General features: G+C 41.4%; 1 protein-coding gene across 4 annotated transcripts in view; it reads right to left on the bottom strand.

Annotated features, from left to right (window-relative positions):
* KIRREL3 (kirre like nephrin family adhesion molecule 3) overlaps nucleotides 1–15,153 on the bottom strand; it is a 1,274,477-nt gene that overhangs the window by 1,002,075 nt on the left and 257,249 nt on the right. For 3 of the 4 annotated variants that reach the window (XM_082273094.1, XM_082273096.1, XM_082273095.1), the window contains exon 2: nucleotides 226–267. The exons of the other annotated variant lie outside the window; for it this stretch is intronic. In XM_082273094.1, coding sequence (XP_082129220.1) covers nucleotides 226–267 — 42 coding nt within the window. The remainder of the gene's footprint in view (nucleotides 1–225; nucleotides 268–15,153) is intronic. 4 annotated transcript variants of the gene reach the window in all.

Raw genomic sequence — 15,153 nt, 5'->3', positions numbered from 1 at the left:
ATAATTCTTCTTATGGAGGATATCTGCAAATAAGCCAATTTCCGAAGACACTGCAGATTATTATTTCCTTTTTTGAAGAGGAAATTCAATCAATCAGCTGCTAATGCTGGTCAAGCAACAATTGCAGCTCTGCTAAAGTTGAGTGACTTTAACCCGCTGTCTGTGTAAACTGACAAAGACAACGGGCTTCTGAGATTTGTAATCAGCTGGGTCACAATCTCTTACCTGGCTGTGTTCCTTGTACCATTCTGGTAGACAGCGCAGAGCCTACAGAGTGTGGAGTTAGGAATTCGTTTGGTAGGTTCAGGAATTCTTTTTTCTAGAACACCAGACTATGAACAATGAAACATTTTTTTAAAGCAGATACAAACCATCATTGGATGGCATTTATTTGGCTGTGTGCATTATAAACCATTGCCATTTTTTTAACATAAAAAAATTTTCATATTTTTTTCATCCTTTGTGGCATCTTAGTTTTGCCGATCTCCTGCAGCCTTTTTGCATCCACTTTCTATCTACATGCTCTCCAGCAATGGCTGCATGGTATTTTTCCAGAGCGCATTTCCTGATGGAGAGAACAGTTTACCATGCTGGTGTAATGTGTGTTGAAATGGCCTTTTTCAGTCTCCGTTTGAGCAGTCACTCTGTACCAGTAAGGGGTTGATTAATAAAGAATCTGCATAACCATTCAACCAGTGAAAGTGCATGTACATTCATTCTGTGTGAATGGCGCAAAAAAAAAAAAAGTAAAAGTAAATAGGCTACCTGTGCTGCTTGACTGTAAATAGATTTAAAAAGTAAAATACTGCATTTGACCACTAGATGGGGCTAAGTATGGCAGAACTAATAGTTTTCTCCCTCTAGTGGCCAAATGCTGTATTTTCAAATTTAAGGTATTAGGATTTGGGTTGACATCTACTACTATAAGGAGTGTGACAAAATTTTTCATACCCTGCTGACTCTCTGTTCCCCCCTCTTGCCTATTTTGCTTGTAAACATTAGTAAACACCAATAACCAAGTCCAATTTTTTATACATTATCAGAAGCACAATTGCCCCTGAGAGGCTGATTTCAGCTTTCAGCTGGTAAGTAGCATTAAAACAGATTTCTGTCGATCTCATGATTTATTTATTTGGAATGTGTGTGTGTGTGTGTGTGTGTGTGGAGTTTTCCTTTAAGACAGTGTCTCATTTTTCAGAGTAAATGTTAATGCTCCATGTCTGCAGCAGAATGAGGGATTTCCGTTAGTTTTTGTTAGATTGTGGCGAGGTTATTAATTAACCTTTTTTTATATTTATGAGAAAATCCATATTCTGCAAATGGAGCTGTCCATACCGCGGGGATGTATTGACTGCTGCTATTCACAGCGAGAGCATTGCATTTTTCATAAAGATACATTTTAGTTCCCTCCTGCCGACTAATGTTCATGTGCTAAAGACCGGCGTCTGAGCCGTACACTCCGCTACTGCCGCTCAGCCATCCTAACGACCCTGGAATCACAGCAAACACCCTCCCATCTCATAACACAAAATCAGACTCCAGCATTGCAGCACCACTGTTTGTCTTTTTGAAAAGTCTACAACCCCTTTCTGTGAAACAAAATGACTTTCCGGTGCAAGCTACATGTGGAATATTTCATATGACTCTCATAGCCGTCAGTGGTGGGAGTGGGGTATAGACACAGCATGACTCCCAGTGGTCATAAATTTGACCTCCTACCTTCCCTTCAGTCTTGCACAGTTGTACCGGCTCCTCTGCTGCACTGAAATAGCGCACTCTGATTTCACTGCACACTGTGAGCTTCTCACAACGTGCATTAGAAGCTGCAGCAAGTCAGACAGAGACCACTCCATTTCCTGGCTGGAGGATGTCCTCACACCTCTCCTGCAGCTGCAGCACTCCCCTTGTCTCTGCCACTGCCTTGTACCAGCAGTGGGCAGCAGAGAGGAGGACAGAATTGGATGAAAGGTTTAGCACTGGCAAACACTTTTTGAAAGATAAAAAGTGCATTTTTTACACAACTATATAGACCAGACCAAAATGAGGGACATAAGAGAAGGAAAGAGGGACAGAGGGACCTTGTTCCAAATCAGGGACAGTCCCTCGAAATCGGGGACAATTGGGAGCTAGAAATTAACCCCTGCAGTGCAACCCAGTCCCACTGCAAAGGATACATTTTGAGATGCCTGGAGTTGGGCTTTAAGTCACAATGGCTGATCTGCATGGTTGCTTAGGCCCACTGTCTGAAAATCTTGAAGCCAGAGGATCATTATGACACTGATAGCTAGCATTTTCTAAAGGAGAGGTCACCAAAGGCAGTCGTATAGAGAGTCACATTTGAATTGCCATGGTTGTCTCTGCTGTGGAGATTTAAAGTGATAGTAAACACACACACTGTTTATTTACATTGTTCCTTCTCTTTCTGTATGTGGATGATGGCATTGTAATTATTTAAAAAAAAAAATCCAAACACCCTTTTTCCTAATCGATATACAGCTGTCACATGACCCAGCTTTTTTCCAGTCTGTCTGTAGAGAAACAGTGGCAGGAGGGGCTTCTAGTCCTGCTGGTCACATGTTCCAAAAAAAAAAATACAGAGAAAAAAATAAATCATTAATATCACCAAACTGGTTTAACTTGTTATATATATATATATATATATATATATATATATATATATATATATATATATATATATATATATATATATATATATATTTTTTTTTTTTTTAAATCAAATCCTTATTATTTTTTGATAATGCCATGGTGTCATTCTGCTGGTCACTGTGTGTCACGCCCCTCCAGCCTGTGTCTTAGAATAACAGGGAGGTGAAGTCTCCATCAATCAAGATGTAATATCCTGCTCTCATTGTGTTAAGCTGGTTAGTGGACATGGAAGAGGAGGGAGGGAGTGGGCTGTCATTTACCACTGTGTATACACCCACATGTGTGACTCTATAGTCACATGGGCTGCTCAGATTTGATAGGGAGGAAAAGCTCAGCATAGAAACTCTCTGAAAACTGAGCATGTGCAGAAATCCCCAAATAAAGCGGGGACATGGACAGGAGGGGTAGACTGCGCAGAGCATTATCAACCAGATTTTTTGCAGAATCGGAAAACAAATCCCATAGTGAGTATGAATAGCATGTAATACATCATTTATGATAGTGTTTAATGATGTGGGTGACCATGGTCCAGGTGACCATTGTCAATGAGATGGAAATGATTAGGAATCCAAAAGTTTTCACCAGAACTAAAACCTTCCAATGGGGATGCCTGTTCCACTGACAACTGTTTACAGGGGGGGAAATGCCACTCCATTTTTAGAGATTTCCTCCCATTTCCTGAAACAGGAAATAAAGAGAAAATTCCTTAACGGGTCACAGATAACAGAGAATAAACTGAAGGGTTTTAACCATTCCCTACTCTATCAAAAACTGAAAATGATGAGTTTTGGTTATACATACACTTTAGGGCAGGGTTTCTCAACACGGGATCCGTGGAACCCTAAGGGTTCCTTGAGCAAAGAGCAATTTTTGCCTCTCAGATAAGTTCCCACTGGCCCAATAATCTTTTTAGCTATCTGTAAGGGGGTAATTATTCCCAATGACCACAAATGTAAGAACCATTCTTCCCACAGACCATCACACTAATGTATCATGAGTTGTAGATAAAGTTATTTTTAGCAGGGGTTCCAGGAAGATTGGAAAATTATTTCAGGGGTTCCTCTATGTTGAAAAGGTTGAGAAAGGCTGCTTTAGGGGATCCATTTTGGACTGAACTATGAAAGTGACCCTGATGCTAGACCCAATAATCTGGTGTAGTGACTCGGCTGCTTTCAACTTTCAGGGCATTTTCATCATTTTGCAAAAGGCGAAGCTCGTGGAAAGGCCATCATCCATCTGAATAAAGGCACGCAGGTGTTAATGCCTTCGCTTCCACATCACACGTCATCACACAGAAACCTTCAGAGATTTGAAACGAGTAACACATACACTTTTTTTCCCCCCTTCCTATGCAAACAGCACGGTGAGCCGGGTGTTATTGACACGGTTCACAACACCTGTTGCTAACTCTAGAAAAAGGCAAACAGACAATAGGATTTATTAAACACCCGGGAGAATTACAGATGTAAAGCCGGGATTTGCAGAGCAGCTCCCACACGCACCCCCTACTGGACGTTCTCTACACACGCTTTCAAAGTGGTTTTTGATTTGCCAATCTTTTCCTTTTATTAGATCACAGACTGTGATGTGAAGGACATTTACATGGCTGTTGGGGCTTTGTATATGATATTTCATATATTCTGTTTTATATTTGCTTCTTTTCCTTTAGTAAAGGGAGAATAATCAGATTGGCTAGGAAGCTCTGAGAATTATTGATCATTGTCATTAAAGTTGAACTGCAGGCAGTAGGTATAAGCAGTCGGTTAAGGCTGCTGAGAGATTTGCAATTCTTTTGGACCTATTTTGTGAACCATGTACACCTGCCAAATTGCACAGTAAGGAGGGTAACACCAATTTCGGTATTGCAGTTGAGGATAACCGCTTGACTACTGCAGCATTTCTATATCAAACAGACTGTTAAGTTTAAAAACAATTTTCTAAGTCCTGCTTCCCAATCTTATACTGCTTCTGATAAAGGGGGACTTTAGCCACCCCTAAAAGGAGATGGCTGTAGCATCTTGTGTCATCCCAATGGAGGAATATTACATTTAGATTTATGGAATCTATGACAATTGGTGTGGTGATTTCGGCTGGAGTGCTTCCTGAGGTCCCCTAATATATGTGAACTGTCTTAGCCAGAACATCATTCTCCGTTAATTAGACTGTGACCTATGACAGTCCTTTCCAAACTTTATAAACAAAGGGCCAGTTTACTATCCTTCAGACTTTATGGGGGCCAGACTGTAGCCAGTAGGAGTAGAAAATGTCCTGGCTTCAGCGGGAGTAAGCAATGCCCCATCATTGGTATTAGGGAAAGGAATAGTGCCCCCTTATTGCTGTCAGTGGGAGGAATAGTGCCCCATCATTGGTGTCAGTGGGAGGAATAGTGTCCCATCATTGGTGTCAGTGGGAGGAATAGTGCCCCATCATTGGTGTCAGTGGGAGGTATAGTGCCCCATCATTAGTGTCAGTAGGAGGTATAGTGTCCCATCATTGGTGTCAGTGGGAGGAATAGTGCTTCATCATTGCTGTCAGTGGAAGGAATAGTGCCCCATCATTGGTGTCAGTGGGAGGAATGGTGCCCCATCATTGGTGTCAGTGGGAGGAATAGTGCCCCATCATTGGTGTCAGTGGGAGGAATAGTGCTTCATCATTGCTGTCAGTGGAAGGAATAGTGCCCCATCATTGCTGTCAGTGGGAGGAATGGTGCCCCATCATTGGTGTCAGTGGGAGGAATAGTGCCCCATCATTGGTGTCAGTGGGAGGAAAAGTGCTTCATCATTGCTGTCAGTGGAAGGAATAGTGCCCCATCATTGGTGTCAGTGGGAGGAATAGTGCCCCATCATTGGTGTCAGTGGGAGGAATAGTGCCCCAAGGGCCAGATAAGGGCTAGCAAAAGGCCACATGCAGGCCTTGGGCCAATGTTTGGAGAACACTGACTTATAAAAATGAACTAATATAGACTTATGCAGGCCATAGATGATTCAATTTTCTTTCCTTCCGCCAACGGTGGAATGAAAAATAAATTGCTTGATTCCCCCATCAACACAGTCAATGTTAATGGGGGGGAATACCTCCTGCAGCGCTAATGTGTTCTGCCCTTGGGGAGAGGGGGTCAAAAGGAGCATTCCTGACCTGCAGAACACAATAATAACTGCTAGTGGTTATAGCCGCTGGCAGTAATCATATTACTGTATCTAAATTATACCACAGGCTGGGTGTGCCCAGGTTGACTGACATGCCTTCCCATACATGGATTGAATCTTGGCTGGTCCCTGCTGAATCAATTGAATTTCGATCCCTGTACTTTAGAGTCACTGCCAAATTTTCCCACTCCAAGGAATACAGTGGTGGGACCTCCCCATCCCTCTTTGAAAGGCACATCCCAGATATCACACTCTTGCTCCATACTTCGCTTATTTTTTTCACTCCAGAAGGCTCACAGCATCAATTTTCAGGGTCATCATGTAGTTCTTGGACAAAGATGCATGCCCAGCTCATGTAAATTCTAATGCTTGTGCAATAGTCTTTGTATTCTTGGCTGTGGGTTCAAATATTTCACATTGCTTAGTCCCCTCGGTCTCTGACGCGGCAGTGTATTAATCCATCACACTCACTTAGCTTGTGTCTCTGTTGCCTCTCAGTCCTTGACCAGCCAGTGTAAAATTCCATCATAGTTGTATTTGTTCCATTACAATACAGGTTAAAGGGGCTGAACCTGCCGCAGTGGGAGGAGGTCTTATTTAAAGCCCATGGTTCTACCTTAGGATACTACAAATCTAAATGCCTCCCAATCTTTTTAGCACACAATGTAGACGCATAGTATTAATAAGGTGCACCGAAGCGCCCAGTTCCGTCTGATGACTTCACATTTCCCTGTAACATTGACAGCGGTGTAAAATGAATAGACAGACAACATTCACTTTATACAGTACAAGGCCTCTTATCTCCGACACGATAGCAACAGTCTGCATGGCGCTTTATAAATGTTAATGAACTGGGTATAAATAGTTCCATTTATTACAGAGATAGGCATCAAAATATTAGATAAATATTACTTTGGAACAAATAAGCCATGGCTACACTGCTCGCTCTAGCATGTAATAGTTGTTCTGGAGATGAAATTGTATCCGGATTATAAGGCAATATCGTATTGTTGTCAGCCGAACATGAATTCTGAAACAGAAATATATTGTGTCTGGAGTTTAGCGGCAATTGCGGAGACGGTCTCTGTGATTAAACAACACACTCATTGCACAGTTATGTCATGAATCATTTATTTCACAGCAGCCGAGCAGAATTCTCATAATCCTGACCAAACAGCGCTACATCCGCCGGCGTGTAGTGGAGCGCGCCCTTGTGCCCTGGATACGCAAGAGTCTGAGAGCTCATTCCATGTTTATTAGACAAGCCGAATAATTAAACCAGATACAATTTAAGCCGGAGTTAGTGAATTGGAACATAAGGCAGTTCCCACCCAAAACCAGAATTTTGTTTCAGTTTCAGAGCTGTTGGGTTGAATGGTATACTAGTCCTTTAAATATATCACTTGGGGACTCATAAGTATGCATTCCTGGCTAGGAACTCCACCTCCGCCCACATTAGATGGCTACAACCAAACTAAATGTTGATGTCACACTTGTCTATAAACAAACTACTGCAGGGAAACCTCACTATTGTGGGAGGGGCAGAGACACAAACTACTGCAGGGAAATCTCACCATTGTGGGAGGAGCAGAGACACAAACTACCGCAGGGAAATCTCACCATTGTGGGAGGGGCAGAGACATCAAACTACTGCAGGGAAATTTTACCATTGTAGGAGGGGCAGAGACACAAACTACTTCAGGGAAATCTCACTATTGTGGGAGGGGCAGAGACACAAACTACTGCATGGAAAGCTCACCATTGTGGGAGGAGCAGAGACTCAAACTACTGGCGGGAAATATGACCATTGTGGGAGGGGCAGAGACACAAACTACTCCAGGGAAACTCTTTATTGTGAGAGGGGCAGAGACACAAACTACAGAAGGGAAACTCTATTGTGGGAGGGACAGAAACACAAACTACTGCTGGGAAATCTCACCAATGTGGGGGGGGGGGGGGGGGGGGGCAGAAGCACAAACTACTGCAGAAAAACCCAGAGCTCCCAACTGTCCCTCATTTGGAGGGACTTTCCCCCCTTTGAGACCGCGTTCCTCTGTCCTTCTTCCTTCCTTAGCAGTCCCACTTTTTTGGCCTGCTGTATAGACATCTGTTAAAACTTTGCACTACAAAAAATCCAACCCCTAAATTATTGCATTTGTTATTATAAAAAAAAGCCAGTATAAAGGAAAAGTAGTAGTGACATCCATTTAACCAGTCATACTTTTCATATTATATCTGGGGGTGTGGCCTTTGCCTACATACTTTGTGCTACATTGTATCCCTCTTTTCCATCTCAAGGTTGTTAGGTATGGAAATCCCATCATTGTGGGAGGGGCAGAGACACAAACTACTGCAGAAAATCAGTGTTAATTATTTTGTCTAAATTTAATTTTTAGTCAAAAGAATATGACTAAGACCAAATTAAAATTTAACGCCAAAATGAACACTGCACTACCACACAAGAATAGGTAGGGGGCAACTACTAAGGTGCTAAAAAAGAAATGTAGAAAAATACTTTTCTTATTTATTTTTTCCTAATATTTAATGTTAGTAATATATTCAGGTCGAATGTGCAACAGCATTACAGTCAATATAGTTTTTTTTTTTTTTTTTTTTTTTTTTTAGGTTTTTATATTTTAAAGTTGCACTTTTGTTTGTCAAAAGGCAATATTTTTGTTTGTTTATGAAACTTGGTTTTATTTATAAAGACGTTATATAGCACAATGGCTAAATCTGTGTCTGTAGTGGATGTTCAAACTTAAGTTCACCTATTCAGGGTGTAACATGTAACATGTTACAATTGGACCGTACCACGCCCCCCCCCCCATTTCCCTGCTCTAAATTTTAAAAAACTTGGCTCCGCCCACCCACGTCACTCATTCACAGTCCTCTGTGAATTGAAAACTTTGAGTCCCAACAGCTGTCGATTTGTAGATTTCAATGAACTACCACTACACCAGTAAGCGCTGTGGTAGTTCATTGAATCTTCCTGTCAGATTGGATCTGCTTGCCCATATGATGTATGGGTACACAGCTGTTGCAGAACTACAAGTCCCATGAGGCATTGCAAGGCTGACAGTTGCAAGCATGACTACCACAGGCAGAGGCATGATATGATGGGACTTGTGGTTCCGCAACAGCTGGAGGGCCGCCAGTTAGACACCCCTGCAGGGAGGCTCCAGCAACAAAAAATTATTTTTACCTGCAAAACATATTTGCATTTATTACTTTTTGTTAAAAGGTGAATTTATCTTTTAATACCATAAATAATAAGATGTTATTAGATTTTTACTCCAGGAGTATATAATGAGTTTGGCAATTCTACAAAAATGCTTACATAATGCATCACAATTTTCCTCAACCCATTCGATTTTAGTCACTTAAAATGTACTGTCAAGATCTTAGTCGACTAAAATACCACTAAACCAAAACTATTCAGATGACTAAAACTAAAATGGCATTGTATTTAAAAGACTATAACTAAAACGAAATCCAAATTTGATGCCAAAATTAGCACTGCAGGAAATCTCATCACAAGTAGTTCATGAAAAATATGACACAACACTGAAACACCAGTTCATGGTGGAGTTGGTCTTTTATCCAAGAAAATGTGTCTGTATTAAAGTGATTGGAAACCTTTCATTTTTTTTAAAATAACAAATATATTATACTCACCTTCTCTGCACAAAGTTTTTGTACAGAGCAAACCCAATCCTCCTCTTTTCGGGTCCCCTGCTGGCACTTCTGGCTCCTCACCCCACCGCCAAGTGCCCACCATAGCAAGCCATGGGGACACTTGTGGGATCTTGCTCCGGAGCCAGCTCTGTGTGTCCATAGACACACAGAGCACAACTCGGCCACACCTCTCTCCCCCCTCACTGGCCAGTGGCTCCCGCTGCTGTGTCTGAGCCTATGGAGAAGGAGAGAGCTGCTGCTGGATTGACATCTGGCTCAGGTAAGTATAAGGGGGGGGGGGGGCACCACTTAGAAGGTTTTCCACCTTAATGCAGAGATTGCATTAAGGTTCAAAATCTTCTACCTTTAGAACCACTTTAAGTAGTTTCACTTTCTGTACCCAGAAGTAGATACTATTTAATTGTAAGGACAGTGGTTTATTTTACCCGAGCTCTGTTCCCCTCAGCCGCTTTGTGTCCGCTTACAGTAAACCTTTCCGTAATTTATAGATTTTATAGCTGCTGTACATCTTCAGATTGATGATCATTATTTTTACGTTATTTCAATAGCCAGACCGAGTAGTGTGAGGTCATTAAATACATTTTGTTGATAAACATTTTTTTTTTATGGAAATATTAAATAGCATTTACTGAGCATACACAATCTCCCAGAAACGATAATTACTAACATTACAGATGAGCAGGAGGGGGGAGAAAAAAAAGAAAAAACACTGCAGATGAAAATTCATCAGCTGATAATAAATAGCTGTTTGTTATTATAACTACAGAAGCCCAGAAGGTGTTTGAGCAAAACGTTTCCACTAGGGGGAGCGTGAAACTCGTGCTCATTTGAATTAAAAACCCTTTTTTAATTACTACAGACGCAGTTTTTCAGTGTCATGTTACAGAATTTTTCACTCTAATCTGTATATATATATATATATATATTATATATATATATATATATATATATATATATATATATATATATATATATATACATACATATTTATTTATTTTTATGTGTCAGCAAAAAATTTAACTATGTTCTCTTTAATACAGAATAAGACATGCGAGTTTGTCCCAGGCTACATTCACTGCGATCTCATTTTCTGTTAAAGCCTGGCTATGTAAGATGAGGTTGGCTTAAAGAAAAGAAAAAACATGAAAAAGTCTCTTGAGAAAGTCTGCAGTGGGAACTTCTTGTGGCTTGGAGAGATCTTCTGATTAATGTTCTCAGCGCTGGTCACTGCGAACGCTTTCTTGGCAGATGGTACTGTTTGTGCCAGGTTACAGCGAAATAACAGATTAAAGAAGAACGTGGATTGAAGGCCTCTGCATTGTGATAACAAAACAAACATGTGCAGGCAAAAAAAAAAAAAAAAAATTGAATTGCCAGCCTCAGAAAAAGGAAGAGCAAGGTCTCCAGGCAGAGACTGGTTGTGAATGTTAATTGTTTGCTGCGGATGGGAGATTGAACTGAGGGCAGAGTGCCTTTTGCAGATTTAGGCCTCATGCACAATGGATAACCTTAAAATGCCAGAAGTAACGGCTTGAAGAAACCCGCATAAAGATCATGCGTTTCCCGCATTTATGCACGTTTTGAGCTTTAGCAATTTCAAACGTTTTTTTTTTTTTTTTCAAACACTAAAGTGCCATTTTGACTGAGAGAGAGCACTGTGAGGTCCCATTCACGTCCGACATTTTGAGATAAATATATCATTTTTTTTTAATATATTTTTTCTTTAATTGTACCATTTTTTTCCATTTTTTTAAAATTATGAATATTTATTTATTTTTATTGTTTTAATTGGACATATATATTTCTAACCAATGTATTTGATAAAAGACTAAAAATGCTGGACGCTCATAAAGAAGCGTTTTTGCATGTTTTTGAGCATTTGGGCGTTTTTTCAACTCTCCAGAACGCGACTTTAAACTACTGAGAATGCCTATAGTGTGCATGTATATATAGGCTAACATGGAGGAGAGTTTAAAGGCAGAGGAAAAAAAAAAGCTCAAACGCCTGTAGAAGTCGCTTCTTTGAGCTGCAGTGTGCATCAGCCCTTAAGCTGGACACAGATCAGCCTGTTACAATGTTGCAGTCTGAGCACTGGAGGAAAGGAGACTGAGGAAATGCTTCTGGCTGCCTGTAGTAGACTGATGGCATCATTTTAGCCTAGGCAAAGTCACTGACTTGAGCCCAAAGAAAGGGTTTTTACAATAAAAGTGATACAGGTGTATATTTTGATGTCAGAAATTAATTAATGCAGATTTTTAAATTGATATTAAAGTCTTGTTTTCTTTTTTTTTTTTTTTTGGGGTTAAAAATAACAAACATGTTATACTTACCTGCTCTGTGCAGTGGTTTTGTACAGAGCAGCCCGGATCCTCCTCTTCTCGGGTCCCTTGCCAGCGCCTCTGGGCCCTCCCTCCTGCCGGCTGCCCCCACTACAAGCAGTTTGCTATGGGGGCACCTGAGCTGAGCCGATGGCACCCGCTGCTGTCTCATTCAATGAGGAAGGAGCCTCCCGGACAGCCGAGACTCTCGTGCAACATCCCTGGATCTAGATGGGGTTCAGGTAAGTATTAGGGGGCCTGAGAGGGGCTGCTACACACAGAAGGCTTTTCATCCTAATACATAGACTGCATTAACATAAAAATCCTTCCGCCTTTAGAACCACTTTTTAAGTTACTGAATTGTCCACTTTAAAACCCAACTCCAGGAATATCCTAAATTTTCCCCTGGTAGTGGAAATCCCCCCCCCCCCCCCCACGCTGTAGGGGTTAACTGCTTATTATGTCTAAGTGGTTACAGTGAAGGGTCTATCACTTACTTGGCTCCAGTCGGCTCTGGCGCTCTCTTCCTCTGTCCAAAGTTCTGGACTGTGGGCAGAGCCTCAGCATTATCATATCAATTATATGGACATTAACCCTGTTTTATACCATGGGGAGGCTTGAGTGTGACCGGAGCCAGTCTCAGCTTAAAGAGGCAGCTACTGGGGACTGTTTGCAGTGCTGGAGGAGGGACCCTGCTAAAGCGACCCTGCCGAAGCAAGTAACAAGGTAAGCATTTACACTTTTTTCATGTCCTGCTTGACATAACCAGCATCCAATCCTTGCAGGGGGGGGGGGGGTAGAGGGTTGCTGTAGGGGTGTTTTTTTTTCACATTTCTGAAGTTGGACTTTAAGAATACCTGTTACCTATTAAAGAAGTTACTTTGTGGGCTGCAGACCTCTTTCTAGAGCTTGTGGCAGCTCCTCCATGCACAAGGCTGAGAAATGTTTTGGTATCTTTTCTTTCCCAGCAGGGATTGGCTTATCTTCTGGCCACAAGAGGGAACAGCAGGGTTTATGTGACATCACTAGAAGGGCAACAACAAATTTGGCCAAGAAAAATTTGTCAGTCCCCAAACTAGACTTTGTCATTGACCCACAGCAACAATATTTGCTGCAATCCAATGCCTTGGACACTGTTCATGTTTGTCACAGCAGAGCTGTTTAAATCTCTAGAAAAACTGTATTATCATCCTCATCCTTGCCTCACTACATGGTTCAGATGTCACAAGTATGTGGTAACAATGAGTCAGTAAAGCAGAGGCTGTCTTCTCCCACTGAGACAGGATGTAGGAATTATTCCATGTCCTCGGATTGACACTCATATATACTCCATTTACCTCTAGCCACGAGCAATACTCACCTACAACAGTGACTACAGAGATATCACACTGGCCCACTCACCCATGGGGACTATCTAGGACCAACAGTGGATCATTGTGGTGCCCACGATCTTGCCAATCATCGGCCATTGCCTACACTATCTCTCTTCTCAGTGAACTATGTCCTAGTGAGACCAGACACCTCTTTCTCGGTTAACACCGGTTTTAATTGACAGCCCAGTTACCCTTACAAAAAATACTTCTCTTGGTACACATTGTGCATAGAACTTTGGTTGACCCCTGAGGAAGGGTTTCCATACCCGAAACGCGTAGGGTCCTGTCCGGTTCTTTCCACCAATGGTGCCTAGGAGTCTTCTGTATGGATACTGGTCTGTCCTTGCATGCAGGTTTTTAAATTTCACATATATCTAGTTGTATGCTAGATATATACATGTTTGTGTAACAATATTTTGGATTTCTTATGTAATAAAATTTTAATTTATCTATACACAGTTGTATCTTTTTTTAGTGTTTTAGTGGCACTTAAAGTCCCAAACCATTGAGGGTACCCTTTTTGAATGGGTCAGTAAATGTCAAAATGTATTTATTTTTTTATATATAGGTGTTACGAATTGCTGAATCTTAACCTGTACTGAAAGAACGGTGTGCAGGGACCTGGTTTTGGTCCTAGGTTGCCTAGTACAAACAGTCATTTGACATGTTGATTTGTTTTAACCAGTTTATTAGTTAGGATGTTGAATCAAGATTTCATGTGATTTGGAGTTTTTCAGGCATTAAGTGGATAAATATATTTGGACAGGAATCACCTCATTGTCTAGTTGAAGGTTGATATGGGCTGAATTGGCAGTATGAGTAGTCAGGTAGACAATTCAGGCCATTTTAAATTCAAACCGGCAATCAAGGGAATCCTGTCTAGATATATTTAGGGTTTACTTGTTTAGCCCTGAGGAAGGGGGTAGCCACTTCTTCCAAAACGTGTTGGATATGTATGACATTCTTAATCAATAAATAGTTTAAAATGAATTACCAAGCTGTAAGACTTAGCAGTGGGTGCACCTGACCTCACTGCATGGTGATTTACTGAGCTGGAACAAATATCTGCAGGTTAGGTATGCTAACTCTGGCTGCATGTTTGTTCTAGGTCAGTGATGTACTAAGTATTGAATGAAGGATGAGGATAACAGCCAAGAAGATTGTACTTTTAAAAAGAAGTCAGGACTGGCTGCTCCCATATTCCTCCCCTGATAGAGTGCCTTTAATGGTTTTCAAGCTTACGCTACACAACGTCGACCAATTCGAATTTAATGATCTGATCAATTCCCCTGACGCAGTGAGTAATGCCAGTCTGAGACTAAAGAAAGAGCTGATTCTGGGATACGCGTGTTCAGAACCTGGCAGCTTATGTTATTTTTATTTTTCTCACTTTTAGTTTGTTAAGTGGATTACCCCCCTCCCCAGTACCCAGCCTCAAATGAGCTCAGCATCCTGATAGCTCAGCACTACTAAACCATCATTCTTACGCATCTTCACGTTGTGCGGCCATAGACAGAGCTTAATTTCAAGGATGTTACCTTGGCTGGAAGGCAGCCCAGTAAAATGAGCTCTGTGACTTTGCACAGATGAAGAATTTCTCCACTTAACTGGTTCCACCCTGGCATAGAAACATCGGTGGGAGATAGCAGGAGCAGAGATGGGCAGATTGGCTTGTCTGAGCAGATCAGTCCAATGGCAGGTGTCTGGATATTTGCACAAATTTGCCGGCAAGGTGAAATGAAAAGCAACCACTTTGTGGTTCACTTCCAGGAGCATTAACCCCCTGACCTCACTCTCTGACCTCTGGTCAGACCCTGAGTGTAACAATGGTAATGTTCTGTTTAAATGGTCAATAGAATAACTAATTACAGTTGCTACAGTACACGCATGCAGCAGGAGAAATTAGAAAAAATTCCAACACTCCTGATTTGTATTCTTGTTCTAAGTGGATAC

Source organism: Pelophylax lessonae (genome assembly GCF_965119305.1).
Source record: "Pelophylax lessonae genome assembly, chromosome: 12".
Classification (NCBI taxonomy): domain Eukaryota; kingdom Metazoa; phylum Chordata; class Amphibia; order Anura; family Ranidae; genus Pelophylax; species Pelophylax lessonae.
This window is presented reverse-complemented; position numbering and strand designations above follow the sequence as displayed.